The 18,783-nt window shown below is 39.3% G+C and overlaps 1 protein-coding gene across 2 annotated transcripts; it reads left to right on the forward strand.

Annotated features, from left to right (window-relative positions):
* The first annotated feature begins 45 nt into the window (after positions 1–45).
* KIFBP (kinesin family binding protein) lies at positions 46–10,575 on the forward strand. 2 transcript variants are annotated; one of them, XM_088144323.1, is made up of 7 exons: positions 46–438; positions 2,074–2,172; positions 4,804–4,883; positions 4,964–5,147; positions 6,010–6,094; positions 7,154–7,263; positions 9,165–10,575. In XM_088144323.1, the coding sequence occupies exons 1-7, from the start codon at positions 46–48 to the stop codon at positions 10,041–10,043; spliced, it is 1,830 nt and encodes a 609-aa protein (XP_088000449.1). In that variant the 3' UTR covers positions 10,044–10,575. The 2 variants fall into 2 exon arrangements, with proteins under 2 accessions (XP_088000449.1, XP_088000450.1); XM_088144324.1 differs by having other exon boundaries at positions 6,013–6,094.
* The last annotated feature ends 8,208 nt before the right edge of the window (positions 10,576–18,783 follow it).

Genomic DNA, 18,783 nt, shown 5'->3' on the forward strand with positions numbered 1-18,783 from the left:
GTGACGAGCGGCGGCCGCAGAGAAGAAGGAGCGCGGAGCAAGCAAATGGCGGCGGCGGCGGAGGCCGAGTGGGCCTCGCTCTGCGAGAGGTTCCGCAACGCCCTCAACCTCTCCTACGTGGAGTCCAAGAAAGACCCGGAGACCGAGCCCTACCGCTCCAAGTACGGCGCGCGGGAGCTGCTCGAAGGCCTCAAGCAGCTGCTCGGCGCCGGGGAGGCCGGGGAGGCCGAAGGCGCCCCCAGCGCTAGTGAGGAGGCGGACGAGGACGAGCGGCGGCAGCGCGCGGTGCGGCTGGCCGTAGTCGAGTACGAGCTGGGCGTGAACCACACGGACACCCAGGAGTGCTCTGCCGGCGAGGAGCACCTGGTGAAGTGCCTGCAGCTGCTGGAGCGGCACCGCCTCTCGCGCGAGTGCGTCTCCCTCTACGTCCAGGCCCAGGTGCGCGAAGGCCCCGACGCCCCCAGCAGGGCGCGCTTCTGCTGCCCCCGAAGCCGGGAGCCTGCCCCGCCCGGCGCATCCGGGGGGCCCCGCTTGGGGCGGCAGCACCGGGGGAAGAGGCAGGCAGGGTAGTGCGAAGCCCAGCCTAATCACTCCTTTGGGGAAGAGAGCGCTTAGAGTTGGCGGTACGGTAGTCATCCGTAGAGCAGCATCCAGTAAGGCAGGATGGAGATACTGCGGGTGGCAAGTTTCTCCCTTAGCCAGCCAGCTGGCACCCAGGAACTTGGGCCCCCTCTACACATATCAGCTAACTCCCAGAATTTCCCAATTACAGTGGTGGATGTTTGGAGCCCGAACATCAGGTTGGAGGAATGTGCCATATTAGCACAGAAAGGGAAGATACTGAGTTGACAAAAGGCAGTGCTGTGCAGTGATGCAAAGTTTTGAGAGTTGGGTAACAGACTTTAGTCTGTATGAGCTGGTAATGACAGAACATTGCAGTATGGATGGTGTTTCAGTGTTGACAGATGCATTCTTTAAACAGAGTTCACTGATCTGTTGTAAGCTTTGACCAGACAGAAGTGTTGCCTGATCAGTTCCTCAAAGTTACTAACCTATGGGATAAACAGTGTTTTGAGATGTGCTAATAAAAGAGGCCTAGTGAAGGGAGGTTGGAATGCTCTTAATCCTCCTTTGCCATCATGTCACGAATCAAAATAACAAATTTATTTATTTATTAAATTTATGTGAACTTTGCCATTCAGAATGATTTTCTTCCTACCTCATCCTGGAAACCTGCAAAGGAAGTATCTAGGCAGCATAAAAGTTCAGGGGGATGGGGTGGGGTGGTAACAATCTATCATGCTGGGTGTGTTTGCTGCCATCAACTCTGTTTGTGTTGGTCATCAAGGAAATTGATGTTTCCTTGCTGTTCTATCTAGCATAGCAGGCTGGCAGTAGAGGGAACTTTCGCAGCCACACGTCTTGGTTTCTGTGTTGCACAAATGGGAAGGAGCTTTACCTCCTACACAGCCAGACTGGAAACATAAGGAGCTTCTGGATAAAGTACATAGTGCTCTGTTGGAAGCAGAAGCAACTTTTCCATCCCCAGCATGGAAATATCATGTGCTGCTGAAGGCAGGGTTGAATGAATTGTCTCTGCCAGTTCAGTTATTCACTGGGTCACTCTAGGCAACTAGGAATTTTATGCATTACATTATTAAAAATTCCTTTATTTTGGTACCTCCTGCCAAATAATAATATTGAGCAGTAGGAGTCATTCTTAACAATGTCCTCTTCAAATTATGCCTCCAACTGCCCAATAATAACATTGTCCTTAAAATGATAGAATTGAATACTTAATGCAATGTTTTGGATACATTGCAGTTTTTATTGCGCCTAGTGGGTAAAATTGACATAATGTAAAACGCTTGCTTCCCAGGAGTTGCCTCTAAATAAGGCATGAAATGATTCTAGTATTTGAAATGATTCTAATATTTGCATTCGATGCAGCTCATACAATATTTGCTTCTGAATGACCCCATATTTCTCGTAAGTAATTTCAGTTTTAGGTTATCTATTTTGTGCCATTCATCATTTTAAAAAATAACCCATTTGTCTCCTCGTGTTTTGTAGAATAATTTGGGTATCCTCTGGTCAGAAAGAGATGACATTAAAACAGCACAGACTTACTTGGAATCTGCAGAGGCTTTATATAATCAGTACATGAAAGAGGTAATATGTGAATGAGTTTACTTAATAATTTTGCAGTATGCCTTGGATATTTATGTGGATAATCAAGATTTCTGAGAAAATGTATGGCAGGATTTTAAAAATATTTTCCTCTTGTGTGTCATTCTTTTGAAAATTGATAGTTAAAGCTAGCTGGAATATTAAGTGTTCCAGGGTCAAAAAATTAGTAACATTTAAACATCTGTTCAGTACAAATAATTGATTAGAATATTAGCATCAGTGCAAGACTAAAATTGTATTAACATTCTAAACATTTTAGCCATTAAAGCATTTCTGAAATAGTCTCATTGATGCTTCTGCTACTAATTTTACTAATTGTATTGAAATATTCTAACAACAGTATAGATCTATTGTTGTATGGCTGTTATGCTACAAAGAACAAGCAAATGTCATTGTCTTTTTTATAAAGCACCTTCTAATGGGCTAAATTCATCATGCATTACAAGCAGTTGATTCTGTTATATTGTTGCATTAGCACAATGGGCCCCTTATTATAGCCTCTAAGGCTCTGTTTATATATGTAGCCACCTCAGGAGACATTTCCAGACATATTTTAATGAAATATAGTATAGAAAATTGGTGAATAAATGAACATGGATGCTGAATATATTTCACTTGGTTTGTGTTATTGCTGTTCAGATCTTACCTAACTGAATTTTCTTTCAACTAGAAATAACACAGACATCAATTCTTCAGAAATCTATATTTTTAATGGGTTTCTTTGCCAGGCTTCATCTTTTATTTTTTAGCTCATTACTGGTCTTATCCATACCAGATCTGTTATTCTCTTTATGTCAGTCCATGCCATAGTGGTTGTCCAAGTTCAACAGGATTATGCCCGATTGGATGCTCCTTAGTACCACAGGTTAAAAAAGCATTCCATTTGGACGTTTCTGACTGTTATTTGTTTTACAAATGTTTAGCCTGCCTTTCATTCTGGCGGATTACCAAGCCATGTACTTTAATAAAAACTGTTACTTAGCACAGCAATATATGTTTAATGAGAGAGAGAACATAACAAGCAATACAAGGAACAGAAGAGAAGCTTTGCAGCCAACATAAAGTTAAAATACAGTTGTTCTGACCTTTTGCTAGAAAGATCGAGTATCAGTATCTGTTCCAGTTGTCCTTATTTAAGTTGGAAGATTTCAAAATCAAGTTGCAGTCACAAGCAAGGCTCATTATACATTCATGTCATATATTAGTAAATAATGGTACACTTGGAAAAAGCCTCATCTAGATATTTTAATCTAAAGCCAGGATAGAATGGGAGGAAGTGCCCATTGTGGGATGTAGATCCTTGAAATCACAAGTTAATTTGTGGGATTTACTGGAGCATTATCAAACATAGCATTATTAATACATAATTTGTATTGTTTTGTTTAATATGCAAATCAAGTCAAGTATTAAATACATTTATTATTAGAATATTATTGCTATATTGAAGATATGTGAATAGGTGATTGGTTCTGTCAGATCTACATGCTGAAAGTACTATTCACTGATTCTTTTTATTCTATGTGAACCATTGTGTATAGTTAGAACTGCTAAATGTGAAGTGCCCGTCATTGCAGTCATCTGATAGTGAAATATTCCAGAACTTGGGTAAACTTCCTTTATTTCTATCTTGTTACATTTCCTGAGATGCATTTGTTTGAAATAGTGTTTCTGTTAGGCACTGAGGTGGGCACTCTAATGAGTGACCGCATTGGGGGGAGGCTTGCCTGGTTCCCAAATGGGTGTCATCATGAGGGCAGCTGGTCATGGGAAGTGCTTCTAACTGATGGCAGACTGGTGAGATTTCTCCCTACTACCTCTTGAGCTTTCTAGGATGTTCTCAACTTCCTAAGGTTATGTTTTATTTTTTATGAAATGCTTAAGCATATCTCCAAATAAAGCATTGAAATATAATAAACCAACTTTTTTTTTAAGTCTATAAACTATATGGAATCAAGTAGGAATTCTTGTAGATAAGATTATGCTTGATGCTAATGTTTTGCTTTTCAGTATGCCAACTTTTCAGTTATTTATTTTTACCATCTTAAATACTTAATGGCAGGAAACCTGAAAAGTAGGAAGGGAAGAGGTCCATATTCATATTGATATTTCTGGGTGCTAGATTACCTGTCCTTGATTTAAAAATGTTATCTTTCTATCAGTACTCCATTGTTTGAGTGGGGGAAACAGGAATATATGTTAAACCCATGTGGCTACCAGCATCTGCTGTGCAATAAAGCTTAGTGATCTGGACATGTAAAAGAGCCTGTGAAATGATTGTGTTGATTTGTTGTTTTATTTTTTACCTCTGTGTACGTGGTTTTTTTTAATTGGTATGTGTTTCATAGTGTCTTTAACTGTTGTTAGCTGCCCAGGTTCATGAATTTGAGATGGGTGGCCATATAAATTGAAATAAATAAATAAGCTTTTTTTCCCCCTGAAGGTATTTTCAGAGCTTTAATTTCTGGTATTTAATTTTGTTCATACATTTTGGGATGACTCCTCCTATTCTCCTCCTAGTTCTACATTTGCTTTGTCGTAGTACCCAAATGCAGCCAGCAGAGTGAGCACAAGTTTGCTGTATATATTACCTTCAGCACATGCTATGTTTTGCAGAATGGGAACCCTCCACTTGATTCCAGTGAACATTTTATGACAGAAGAAGAGAAACTCTCAGACCAAGAGCGATCAAAAAGGTGGGTGAACTAAAGCATAAGATGGAAATTGGTGAGAGAGTTTATTTCTTATCATTAAAACTAAGCCACTGTTTCCCCAGGTTTGAGAAAGTCTATACTCATACACTGTATTATCTGGCCCAAGTCTACCAACACCTGGAAATGATTGAGAAAGCTGCACAGTATTGCCATACCACTCTCAAACGGCAGCTTGAGTATAGTGGTTACTACCCAATAGAATGGGCTCTCAATGCAGCCACTTTGTCTCAATATTATCTCACCAAGGTAATTATTTCAATGTTCTCTTCTGCATATCTTATGTGTTAATCATGATATTAAAGGGATGGTCCTTATTGGCAGGCATTAGGTTCCGTCTGGACTCACCTGGTTGAACTGGATTCCTATTAAAATAATTTTGTCAAAGCAAATAAGTCTGAAATTGATTTGCAGTTACATAACTTACTTTCCTACATTTGCACAAAGCTGATTCAGTAACATATGATAACCAGAAGTATTCAATAAGAGTAGCTATGAAATCTCAAAATAAGTTTCATACTGTGTTTATTAAACATTTTTATTTGTTGAGAAGGAGTTTCCTTCAGTATTGGGGCAAACTTACATACTGTTAAATTGCCAAATATTAAAGGATATGTCAGAGTAGCAGGTTTTTTGAAGACTGTGATATAAGAATGGACGCACATATTTGGGTCCACACATCCTCACACATGGATCAGTAAATTATTGCTGCAGAACTGATCTTAGATTTTAGGATATAGGAAGCATGTTATATACTCTTCCCTTGACAAAAGTAACTAAGGCTGGAGCATAGTGCTTACTTGCCTATGATTGAGTCCCACTGGATCACAGTGAAATTTATTTATAGGTAAGTATAGGATTGCAGGTTTTTGGTGACAAGCATACAAAAAATACACACTTCCATTTTTGAATGATATTCTCTTTTGGAGCAATTTTCTGCAGGCACAATTTCATTTGCTGTCTGGTTTTTCAGCACCCAGTGCTATTAGGTCAAGCCACATAGTAGGTCATCCAATTTCAGAACGCTAATATTTAAGTATTATACAATTAAATGAAAACTAGGAGCTTATTATGGGCCAGGAACAAGCACTATTATATCATTTTCCCACAGCAGTGTTTCATGGAATCTAGGCATTGTTTAGCAGCTGCCAGTGTCATCTTTGGCCAAGCTGGACAGGTGTCATCTGCAGAGGACAGTAAGTTATCTCATTCCAGTTTGAGCTGGGGTGACTTTGATTTTGGCTTAGTGTGGATGCTAAATGCCTTGGGTTTTTTTCATGATTTTAGTCATTGTTCTCCCCTTCATTCTGTCTATAATCCAATCAATTTCTCTGTCCCATTGATTTTTGTAGGATTAAAGAATGAGGCTACAGTTCAGAAAAAAAGTAAAAATACTCCTTCCCCTTTACTAAGTTAGAATTTCTATGGATAACTTATAAATGTTTTTGCTCCCACATTTCTCCTGCATTAGCCACTAGGAGTCAAAATGGTCAGAGGGAGTAATGGCAACTTGAGAGGGAATTTCACCATGAGCAAAACCTACTGCTGTAGCCGCCATTTCCTCTGAGAACTTCCATGGCTCAGGGATTAAGTAACAGGATAGCATCTGAATTATCTGAGATCAAGGGAAACATATATGCTTTTGGCTATCCCTAGTAATTCTTACATTATCCTAAATGGTCAGATACATTGAGAAGGTTGGTTATAAGTACTCCAAATAAAACTTTATTTTCACTATTGCGCTTATATCAGTGTGAAGTTTTTGGTGCAGAACTAGGCTAGTGCCATGCTAAGGGGGAAAATGGCTTTGCTATTTTGCCTTTAGGCAGAAGGAAGAAAGAAAACATTTAGTAGCTTCCTTTGTTAGTATAATTTATGTTGGCAACACACTCTACTTGTTTTATTTTATTTTTTTACTTAGAGGAGTGTTAATATAGAAATTGATTAAAACTATTTTAATCCTATTAGGAAAACTCTTTCACTTCCAAATTGTGTTTACATCCTGGCTTTCCCAAACAGAAATTATCAGAGCAAGGAAGTTCATGAAATGGTTTGATCAATGTTATTGTATGGAATAGCTTCAGAATCAGATTTTGGCTACAGGTTAGCCTTTCGTTATAACCATTTTATAGCTATTAAGAATGAAAATTATTTCATTTTAGGTAATCTTGAAATGACAGGGTGTTTTTTTCTTGAGGAAGCTTTTCCAAGCCTAGCTGGGAACTAGGTTAACATATGCTATATTTTAAAATCAGATGAATCAGAACAAGACCAGCAAGATCTTCGACAGAGGAAAGCTGAAATTGCAAGATGTTGGATTAAATACTGTTTGAACCTGTTACAGGGGGCCCGAAAGCTGCTTGAGGTATGCAAAGGAAAATATGCAAATAACTATTATTTTTATTGTTGCTGTTTACAGTTGTAACTAACCCTAAACCACTGCATGTCTCTTAATGAAGTTGAGGCCTTAAGATAAAGAGAAGGAGCCTATTCCATCCTAGCACTACATTACTTTATGACTAATTGGGCAGCAGTTCTGTACCAGTGTGGGTTAGGGCAAGGGAAAAAACTTGAATGTTTTTCTCATACATAATGTTTATTCTCACATCTTACATGCTTATTCATTTATTCCTGCCACTAAGCACAGTACAAACATCTCATTCACAACTCTTCCCCCCTCCCCCCCATGCAGCAGACATACAAGAAGCCTGTTTGCTATGGGAGGGGATGGCAGTGGAGCAGAAGTGGAATTTAGGTTTTAAAAGAGGAAAAAGTTTCCCATTGGCTACATTGAGAAGCTTGTTCCAAGCCTAATTTCTCTGATGGAGAGTAAGAAGGGGAGGCTGTGGGCCAGCTGCGGATGCTTATAGGCCACAAATTGCTCATCCCAATAGTATGTTAAATCTGTTACATCTACAAAGATGTAGCTAGTCGAGAGGTGCTGGAAACTAAATGTAGCCTTTAAAATGGTGTACAGACTTCTGCTTCAGTAATAGACTGTTAATGGTGTGTCTGAATGCATTTTTAGTGTACATGTACCTAACTATAACTGCAAAAAGTCAACACAGAGTACATTTAAAAGTTAAAGGAAAAATATGTGAATGTGCGATGGTAGATTTTGCCTACTCCATGAATTTTGAGTTTAAAGGGGTGTCTTAAATTATTTTTGCTTTCACCCTAGTAATTAGTCATGTCATCTTGATTTCTTCATGGGATATTATGCTTTACTGATCCTGTGTCTAAATCCACATCTAGAAATTGAAAAAGAATTCTCATGCAGAACTGCAAGACTATATAGCAGTGTTAGGTGCACCTAAAGCAATTTACTCTTAGCAAAAGTACCACTTTCTTGTTAAAAGAACAGTATTTGTACAGAATGGTAATGTGACCATTAACCGGCTCACATTGCTCAGATTGCTTTTCCAGGCTCCTCCTGCTAGCGAGCATAGCCAACAACTGCTCCCTCTGTGATTTGTTTCCTAAGTCATACAAAAGAGGAGTTTTGGCTTATTTCTCTTGAAAGATTGAAAACCAAAAGGATCAAATTTGAATATCTAGTACATACAACACAGTAAATAAATCATGGCTTCAGGTAAAACCAGGGGGCACAATAAAATCAGCATGCATAAGGCGGGACTCATTCATAGTTGCCTATTAATTTCTTTTCAGGCAGGATGGATACTTGTCAGGCAATCAAAATGTTCCAGGTATCTCGGCAGATGTGAACATGTCAGCATTTCACATGTATTTACAGGAGCTGCAAATGTGAAGTGTGCTGCCTTGTGAGATTTTCCTTTAGATGTAATTGTTACAAGTCTTAATTCATCAATTGTAATACGTCATGGTGTATTGGTAATAGGTAAACAAAAGTCACAGGGATATAGTATATATCTCACAACTAAGGTATATCAAAATTATGGATTGGGAATCAAATAGCAAAGAGGGAATGTGGTCTGTGTTAACCCTTTCTGACTTAATTCATGCTCTGCAGTAATTCAAGTGAAGTCTGAGAAACTTTCATAATGCGTAGTTAGAGAATTGTTGCAGATTCTTTTAAATTGCACCCTTAAATGAAAAGATAGGAGACTCCTTGTGAGGAGAAAAAAAAATGAATCAGTGTATTTGAAACTATACATCCAAAATTGGGGAAGTCTTTTATTATACTAAGAACTTAGAGCTTGTTCTTATGTAAGGAATTAATTTATCAGTTCTGTGACATTTAAGCCATTATGGTAAAATCATTTGTGTTAGTTGTTCTCGTTTTAGGACAACATTGGTGAGCTGGATCCAGACAGGCAATTGGAACTTAGAGCCCAGCAGAAAAAAGAGGAGGATGAGAAGGAGAAAGGAAGAAAGAAGGCTGTTCTTTTTGGAACTAGTGATTTGTGTGATTCTATTTTGGCCATGGAAGAGAAAGTGAGTTGTGTGTTTCCATTAGACTTCAAAGAAGCCAGAGACGTCTTCTTAGTAGGTCAGAATTATGTCAATGAAGCAAAAGAGTTCTTTCAGGTAGATGGGTATGTCACTGATCACATTGAAATTGTTCAAGACCACAGTGCTTTATTCAAAGTGCTGGCTTTCTTTGAAGAAGATTTTGAGAGGCGTTGCAAGATGCATAAGCGTAGGATAGACATGCTGGAGCCTCTGTACTCAGGCTTAAACCCTCACTATTATCTGCTGCTCAGTAGGCAACTTCAGTTTGAATTGGCAGATACCTATTATGAGATGATGGATTTAAAAGTGGCTATTGGCAATAAACTAGAGGAGCTTGACTCTCACACAATAAAGAAAATAAATTCTCTTGCTCAGATGGCCATAAAATTCTATGAACTCTTCTTAGATTCACTGAGGAACCCCGATAAGATTTTCCCAGAGACACTTGAGGAAGATGTTCTTCGTCCTGCAATGGTGGCCAAATTTCATATTGCACGCCTTTATGGCAAGCTTATTACTTCAGATGGCAAAAAGCAGTTGGAGAATATGCAGACTTCCTTGGAATATTACTCATTTCTAGTAGACTACTGTGAGAAGCACACAGATGCAATCCAAGCCATTGAAACTGAGCTAGAACTGAGTAAAGAAATGGTTGGCCTTCTTCCAGCTAGAATGGAAAGGCTGAGAGCAAAGCTTTCAACTTTCACCTAAATTCTTTATTCCCATGGCAGTGTGCAATATTAACATCATGTTTGTCCAAAGAGACAGGGTCCCTTTATGGCATTTCCTTGTAGTAATCCAGCAACTTTTCTTGCAAGCACCTGCTGTGACAAGCAGCATGGAACCTGTTTCAGATTGAAAACTGTCCAACATAGTAGCTCTCCCACCCTTCGATATTAAATATACAGTGAGTGGTCAACTGATGCTCTGTATTACTTGTGCCCTTCTGACATGCAAGCCTTCCTGCCTTATTTTTCTCCCTCCACTGCATGGCCAGTTTTCAACTGCAGGGCTGTTTTCCAGCTGTTTCCTATAATAGGGAATGCGTGGGGTAGATTGCATGGCCCTGGCCATCACCATAACCTAGGCATTTGGCTATGTGGCACTGATATAATTTTAGATTTATCTTTAGATTTTGGTTAACAAATCACTAATTTAATTGTGTCATGTTTATTTTTGTATATGTTGTACCTCCACCCCGTTTTAAAGGAATCCATAAATAAACATCCTTGATGGTACATTATCTTGGCATCTTCTGTGTGTGAATTAATCTGTTCAGATCAGTGGAAACCTTCTCTTAATTTTTCTCCATAAGTGAGATTTTAATATTCCTTTCTATTCAACCATAGGTCAGGGCCCTTTTTTCACCATGTCCGGAAAAATACAAAATAACAATTCATTTGTTCTCACTTTGCATAATTCTAGTCATGGGAAAGATATTTAAAGGAGAGAGAGAGAGAGAGGTTGGGAAAAGCCCCACCTTAGATCCTCAGGGAATCTGATGTTTTTAATTGATAAATTATTTATTTATACCTACCTACCTCCCCAATTGCTGGACAGAAAAGTGGAGAACAATATAGGGTTTTACATTGTGTAGTTACATTTCAACTTAAGATATTTCTCATGCATTTTAAAGCCTCTCTTCTATACATTAGAAGTTATGTATACTCCAGTTCTCTAGAAGGTGATCTTTGTGCTCAAGTGCTTGTACTGCAAAGGTGTGTAATTGTGTTAAAGTTAAGAGAAATAGATTCTTAGCCTGTTAAGTAAACAGCCTGGGGAAAAATAATCAAAATCTTCAAAGAGACCTTCTTGCTTAACTCTAATAGAGATGGGCTGGAGGGTTCTTGTCTCAGTTCTCAGGATTCTGTACTTTCTCCTAATTCTTAAAACTCTTTAAAGTAAATTTCTATGAATCTTGCTTCCTTGACCATGCTCTGCACATAAGGAGCTTGACAGAGTTACAGAACATATTTAGCTTTATTTATGTTTGTTATATTTTTATACCACTCTATATCCCAAGCACTCAAGTATAAGAGTATAAACTTTACTTAGTTCTTGTAGCAGTAATGCTGAGCCTGTAGGGTGAAAGGTTGAGGTCTCAACCATCATCTTCCAGAAGTCCTCTGAGGCTGCATATCCTAGCTCCACCCCCATTCCTCAATGCGTAGCTTGGTAGTTGCTTCTGCCACCATTTGTCTCCCATGGGACACTATGCTTAACTTGGACATGTGAGAGAAATAGGTCTCCCATAACCTGTTACTTTTCTGGCACATTAAAAGAGGAGACATAAGAAATGAAATAACTCACACAGTGTCACCTCTTGCCCTGTAGCACTGACACATGTGGCTAGGGACATCTGGCCTTCTTTCCCTTTCCCTTATATTTTCTCTTTTGCAAAATAGACCACTCACAAAATAAAATCAGTCTTTATTTTTTAAAAAAGGAAAGAATGTAAAAATCTCTGTCTTTTTTACACAAGCAATCAAAAGGTATAAACAAAAGGAGATGAACGTATAGGTTTGTTCAAATTACAGGTAGTGATGTAACAGGATATTCCATAGAGAAATATAAAGGAACCTCTAAGGCAGACCACACGATAGTGCTGATCTGCTCCTATATTGTAGAGGCCACTCGGCTGTAAAGGGATTCTAAGTTGCGTACAACATAGTATCGCTATGCTTGTACTGAGAACATAAGCGTCAGAGACAAAATATTAGACATTAAACACGAATAAAAGCAAAACAACCCTTCCCACCAGGTGTCAGACCAAAACTATTAGCCTCCTGATTTAACCCCCATCCTAGCCTAACGCTTGGGGAAGAGCCACATCTTCATGGCCTTCCAGAAGGCTAAAAAAGTAAGCCCAGAATTTAATTAATTCTGAGGCTGCTGGGAAGATGGAACAAACCCAGTTTCTCTTCTCAGCCTTGGTTCCCAACCTCTTCCTCTGTTTTCAAAAGACAAATAATTTTTCTTTCTAGCAGAAGGGAGGAGTTTGGAGGAGCTAATTCCCCCACCTATGTGATCTCTAGCCATGCCTCAGACAGCTTGAATGTCTATTGAGACTCTGAGATGCTGCTGTGGGGTGGGGGCTTGTCTGCCTAGTCACTACAGTAGTAATTTCAGGGTGTCTACAGCTTCCAATATGCATGACGTGCATTTCTTTACTGACAGGCTTTCTATAGAAATGAGGGCAGTTACTAATACCTTAGTAACTTAGCACTGATACTTACTTTCTTTCTGGTGCCTCTGTTATTGAAACCATCATCAGCCCATACTGGAAGAGAGAACATTCTGCAAGCACTATGGAAGTGCTTAGATGCTTTCTTTAATTTAGGGAGCCTGAAGAACAAGGAGGCCCAAGTGACAAGTCTTAACGGATTGAGGGAGCTGAAACAATAATGCCTTAACCTTTTCCTGGGAAGGCGAAAAGTACCTCAGCAGCTAGGAGAGATTTTTTTAAAACTTTCCATTTGTAAATATATTCATGAGCTCAACTGGTTGAGTAGGGATGCACAAAATGGTTCACATACAACCAGTTCTCTGCGTGGAATACCTGGTTTGAAGTGGCTTGCATCCAAGCTGAAACATGAATGGTTCAGAGGCAAAATGAAATGTGGTTCTCTCCCAGTTGCAAATGGTTGTTCCAGACAAAAATTTTTGGGTACAAGCATGGTACAAAGCTAGGGTTAAGGGTTTCCTTGGTGACAGCAAGGAAATGATTAATCAGTATCAGTATTAATCTGATGGAGGGGGCAATGAAAGATAACAGGGAATTAATCCATCATGCAGCTTCTGTGAACTTAGGAAGGACTTGTGGGTCCACAGAAGAACTTTCTCCCTATTTGCCTCAATGGACATTGAAGGCAGATACTGATGATTGGGAGAAAAGGTATTAGGAAAATCTGGTGTCCTGCAGGTTGGTGGAATATGCCACACTGGGATGTCAGCAGCAGTGGTGGCTGAAGGAAGGCAAGGTGGCAATGGAATTGCTGGGGAGATTGGCTGGTGGGATATTCCATGCTCAGAGTGATTGAGATCATCAAGGAACGGGCACAGGCCATGGCACAGGTAATAGTGGCAGTAGTAGAGGGAGAAGGGACAACAAAGACCAGCCCTGCCCTATTCTGTGAAATCCCTTCAGGAGCTCTAAGTTTCATTTTGGCTAAAATCCAGAACTGCAGCAACAACTGTTTTATTTCTGAGTGTACTGAACTAGAACAGTTTGACAGAATTTCTGATATGCAATGTGTTTGTTTCACATTTAAAACAGGATGCATTTTCTGTTTTATGCATGCCTCTTGGGGTGTGTTCTTTATGTACATCAAAGCTTTGAACGTTCAGAATTCAAGAGGCTGCAACAAACTACTATCACCAAATGCTTTTCTAACTCTTGGATTTACACATTTTGTAGAATTCAAGGTATATTTTAATTATTTGGTAGATTATGTTTTCACCATATTATTGTAATCTGGGCAATATATAAAATACATGTAATCAACATTTCTTAATCCATGATCTACATGTAAGGTCAATTTGAATAGTTCCATGCATAGCCCACTAACCAGATCTTAACAGTTCCCAATGAATCAACATCATGCTGTTTTTGTACCTGTTTCAAAATTTTCACTCAAGCTATCCTGCACTAATAAATGCATACAGTAATCCTCAAAACCACTATCTTACATTTAGTCTCTCCCCATAGTAACATAGATATCTTGAGATTCTAGCGTGTTGTTTGCCCACTTCCTGTTTGCTCACACTGTTCCTCAGTAGATAAACTTAGTAGTTTATCAGGCCATTCTTGACACAAATACACTGTGTAACACATGTATTTCTTATCAATCAAAAGATGTATCAATATTTGAGAGCAGCAGCTATGCTATCTGCCACTGGGTGGAATTTTTTGATTTCAGGGTATTCAATATTCTTTTATTAGGTTTTTCCAGATTTTTTTTGGTAGGGTGCACGTATAGTTGTTCCACTGAATGTGTTCTACTTTCTGTAAACAGGTGGCATCCTTGTGATGAAGAAAAACTGGTGAAACAGGGAAGGAGAAACTTTGCCAAATCTCCTTTTTCTTTCCACTCCATTCTTTTAGGTACAATTTAAAGGTTGTACATTTCAGCTATGTTGGTAGGATGAACACAAAACTGTAGTGTACAGTTAAAATTCATGTTTAAATGTGGAACAAAACCCAATTCTGGATTCAAATTTTTGAAAACTGAAACAAACAAATAGAATAGTTATTTATGATATTTTAAATTTCAAAAGTCTTGTTTGTTTTGACTATGGCAGAATATAGACATAAAAACAGATAAATTGACACCTGGAAAATATTGTAAACTTTAAACTAACAGATACTACAAGATAAAAAATCCACTTTAATGCCCATTAACCCTAACCCTCACTCCAGTATTCTATGGCAGCCCTCAATTCCTGATGTTAACAAGTCTGAAAACCATTTTCTGTATCAATACACTGATGCATCACTTGCGTTAATCTACCACATAACATCATGGGTCAGTGCTACCTCTAGTGAGCTGCACTGTTGATGTAGGTCATCATCAGGTATGGTAAGAAGTTTTGGAATACTGTATCATACAGTATCCCAACATATACTTCTGTGTTCCTTGAGCTCCATCACATGTTCTTCAACTGACCATATTGCACAGTTTAGCACCTGGTTAAAGAATGAACTTTGAATTGTTGTATGGGGTCTCTTTTGGGAATATTACATGTCTCCTAATCAAATGTCTTCTTTGGTGACTCTTGTATTCTTAAAGAGCTTCTATATGACGCTCTTTTTCCAGCTCCTTTGCTTCAAAGGATTTTGAAACTCCTCATCTCAACAGTAGAACTTTGGAGTCTCTTTCTTACATCATTTATTTTAAGCAGTATGTTTCGCAACAACAGTCAGCCACACAGAAATTGGAAGGTACGTGTGTTTCTAGTGATTGCATTTCCCTCTGCCCCTGTTTTCCCATGAATGATTCCTGTTATTGTCCCCCATAATGGCAAATGTGGCATCATCCATCTCCCCAATTTAGTGTTTTAGGCATCATAGCCTCCAGTTTGCCTATTCTGCAGCATTCAGTGGTTTTAGAATGAGAAAGGATATTCCCCAGTGTCGCTTCAAAAATTGCCATTGCATCAATGCAGAGAAAAACACATACATGCTTTGAATTACATTTAAAATGTTAGTCTCATCAGAAGCTGCTGAATACATGGAAAGGGGAAGAAGGATTGAGGGCTTAACTTTTGGATCTGTCTCTGGCAACCATCATTGCAGGAAACTGTTTCATTAGGCATAGTTGTTAGAAAATGCACCATTAAAGTTAATTGTTTCTTGGAACTGATGTCCAGAATAACAGAGTAATATCTGACTACAGACCTAACATGATCTTTTGTTTAACTTCTCTTGCTATTAACTATGATCTCAGTATGAAGTGTTTTTCAAAGGTCATGGTGTGTGTAATTACATGATTGGTGACTCTAAGATATTCTTGGACTACAACATCAAACAGTTCCACAATTTTAAGGAAATTTCTGTTCAGCTGGTCCAGTACTAGGTTTTGGGTAACAAGCATTCTCATAGTGGCTGTGAGCCTTCTGAGAACATTTTGCTGGTAAAGACATTCTGATGCAGTCTTCTGATACTGAAAATCAGGCTTCTTCCACCAATGAAATGCTCTTTGGGGATTTAATGCCTTCTCATGGCTTCCAGATTTCTAGCCTAATTTTTCCAGTCCTATAGAATACTGTATAATAGACCTGAAGAATTTGCAAAAAAATCAGTAAGCAGCCTTCTGGGGTTTTGGGTATATAAGCTATGGTCTCGCCACTTGGTCACCCTAGGGAATATGCTAGACAGATTCTTCTATTTTCACTCTCTTTGGGAATGTGCAGTTGTTCACTTGCAATGTCCATGCAGTACAAAGAAATCCCTCCGGCAATATCCCTCAAATGGGTCCACAATCCTGGATCATCTAGACTTGGGAACTGAACTCAGCACTAGCTCTTCTTGTGCCTCCATGCTTGAGATGGAGATATGAATGCAGTAGTGGCTGCCAGGTTACCTGCACGCTGACTGGAAGATGCTCACCACTCACATCCACACTAGAGCCGGAAGGCTCACTGTGAACAATTGTGTCTGAGTATCTCAGGAGAGCTGCTTTCAGCTTAGATAAAGCCGCCACCTTTCCTTTCCCTCTTTTTCTCGATGCTATGCCATTGAGCAGCATTTTCTTTTCATTTGCGTGATAGCTGCCATGTTCCCTAACACAGTTTCCTAACTATCTCCTCATCTGTCATTGAGCAGCTGACTCTTCCCATGAGTCCAGGAAGCCCTCAGAGGCTACTCTTTATCAGGGCAGGCTCTGTCTCCCTGCAGCTCCCACCTCTCATCTCCTCTTCTGCCTGTCTGTGATGTCTGCTGTGCTCTGGGTACAGCCACCATCCTGGGCATCTAGATCAGCGTTCCCCACCTTGACAACTTTAAGATCCCCCAGCAATGCTGGCTGGGGCATTCTGGGAACTGAAGTCCGCAGACCTTAAAATTGCCGAGGTGGAGAAACACCGATCTAGAGCATAGCAAATACATCTCCGTATCAGCATAGTTTTCTACACCTGAGGTGGGGCTTCCTTGTTTCACCTCATGGTAAAATCAACCCCGAGAAGAGACGATCATATCAGCTTAGATCAGATATCATATCTGGCAGAGATATTAGGGAATCACAGGGTTGAAAATGCAGGAACATAGAGGTGACTCCAGAGATCAAGGCAAAAAGAAATTCCTGTTACACATCCACTGATACCTGGACTGAAGACACAACTATATAACCTGGTGCATTGCAGATCCAGTTATAGGTTCTGGATTTCATGTTTTTGCCAACCACTCAAATCTGCATACAGGTAGTCCCCGGGTTAAGAATGCCAGGTTACAGACGATTCATAGTTAAAGAACGGAGCCTATTGTAGCAAAATTTGAGTTAAATATGCAATGTTTCAAGTTAAATACACAATGGTTTGAGTTAATTACGCAATACTACTTATACAGTATTATACAATATATAATATATATATTATATATTATTATACAATAATACTGTTCCAGTTTACATACAAATTCGATTTAAGGACAGACCTTGGGAATGGAACTTGTTCTTAAACTGGGGACTACTTGTATTCCTTGTAATGTGATATCATACAATATGATATCCTGCACACACTTATGATAGGGGGTGTGAGTGGAAAAAGAGGCACATGGGTGAACTTGATGGAATCCACCACCTAGCATTTAACTGTCCCTCTTACATTAGAAGTGCATTCCAATCCATTAACTGGGCAAGATAACTATATTCAAATGGGACACAATCGCAGAAGAAGGCTTAAACAGAAAGTTAATTGCAAGTTCACCGATAAATGTTGGTTGTAACGAGGCAGTAAATTATAATTGGAAAACACATTATTTGGTGTAACTTCTCTATAATTTCTCTCTCCTACTGGTGTTATTTCAGTCTTTGGCTGATGCATTGTGGGATTCTTCAATGACAGATAAAGGTCTGGGAACAGCCACCCTGGAATTAGAAGGCAGGTTTTTGTTTGTTTGTTGCTGTTTTAAATATTTCAAGTGAACTCAGTGACACCAAGAGGTTTTCCTGCAAAAGCCTTTGCCTTTCTTGCTGTTATGAAACCATCTACTCTCTTGCTCCTAGCAAGGCTCCATGATGCCACAGAGACCAGCAGGGCTGCCAAAGTTCCAGTATGAGAGAAATGGAAGGAAAATTGTAACGACTGATCAAGCTGAGAGCCCTAAACGTAGATCATCTACATACAACTGGCCCTCAGGATGATTTAGAAACTGAAACTGGTTTAGAGTTTTTCTCAGGGTCAGATTTAACTGAAAAACAGTCCTGAATCAGTTTTGACCTATTAATAGAATTAACTTTGTGTCCTGCCATTACTTTTGTCTCACCTAGCTGACCTTGTGTGGGCTTGGCCGAAGTCAGGCAGGATTGGGCCAAATTAGTCCTTGGATGGGAGATCTCCAGGGACTGAAGGCTAAATGGGGAAACTGAAAAGACATCTTGGAAGAAGGCAATGGCAGATGACTTCTGTGCCTAGAAGTCACCCAAAGTTGAAGTTGAGGTTGATCAATTCCAGATATCTTCCCAATAACTAAATGATGAATATATAATATAATCTCTTCCAATCTGTCCATAAAGAAATTAGCCACATGATGCTGCCAAAGATTCCATAGCTCTCTCTTTGAGATGAAAATAAAATTGTTTTGCAGATGTAATGCTCTCTCCTCTTGAGTGTATCTAGTTCATCTAAGGGAAAAAAAATGTTTGGGTGGATATTTCAAATATTTGATTGATTAAAAAAAAATCTACTGCTGTTCTAGCTTTTTTATGAGGAATAAATGTATTGAGAAGGTTGACAT

This window comes from Python bivittatus, unplaced genomic scaffold (assembly GCF_059951505.1).
Source record: "Python bivittatus isolate LINGU-HERP-01145 unplaced genomic scaffold, Pbiv_v1 ctg000400_np1212, whole genome shotgun sequence".
Lineage (NCBI taxonomy): Eukaryota > Metazoa > Chordata > Lepidosauria > Squamata > Pythonidae > Python > Python bivittatus.

Excerpts from the sequence above, each read along its gene's own strand:
- KIFBP (XM_088144323.1), top strand. The coding sequence starts at position 46 with ATGGCGGCGGCGGCGGAGGCCGAGTGGGCCTCGCTCTGCGAGAGGTTC. Across the intron at positions 2,173-4,803 it reads ATAATCAGTACATGAAAGAG|AATGGGAACCCTCCACTTGA; the intron begins GTAATATGTGAA and ends TATGTTTTGCAG. Across the intron at positions 6,095-7,153 it reads GGTGTCATCTGCAGAGGACA|ATGAATCAGAACAAGACCAG; the intron begins GTAAGTTATCTC and ends TTTTAAAATCAG.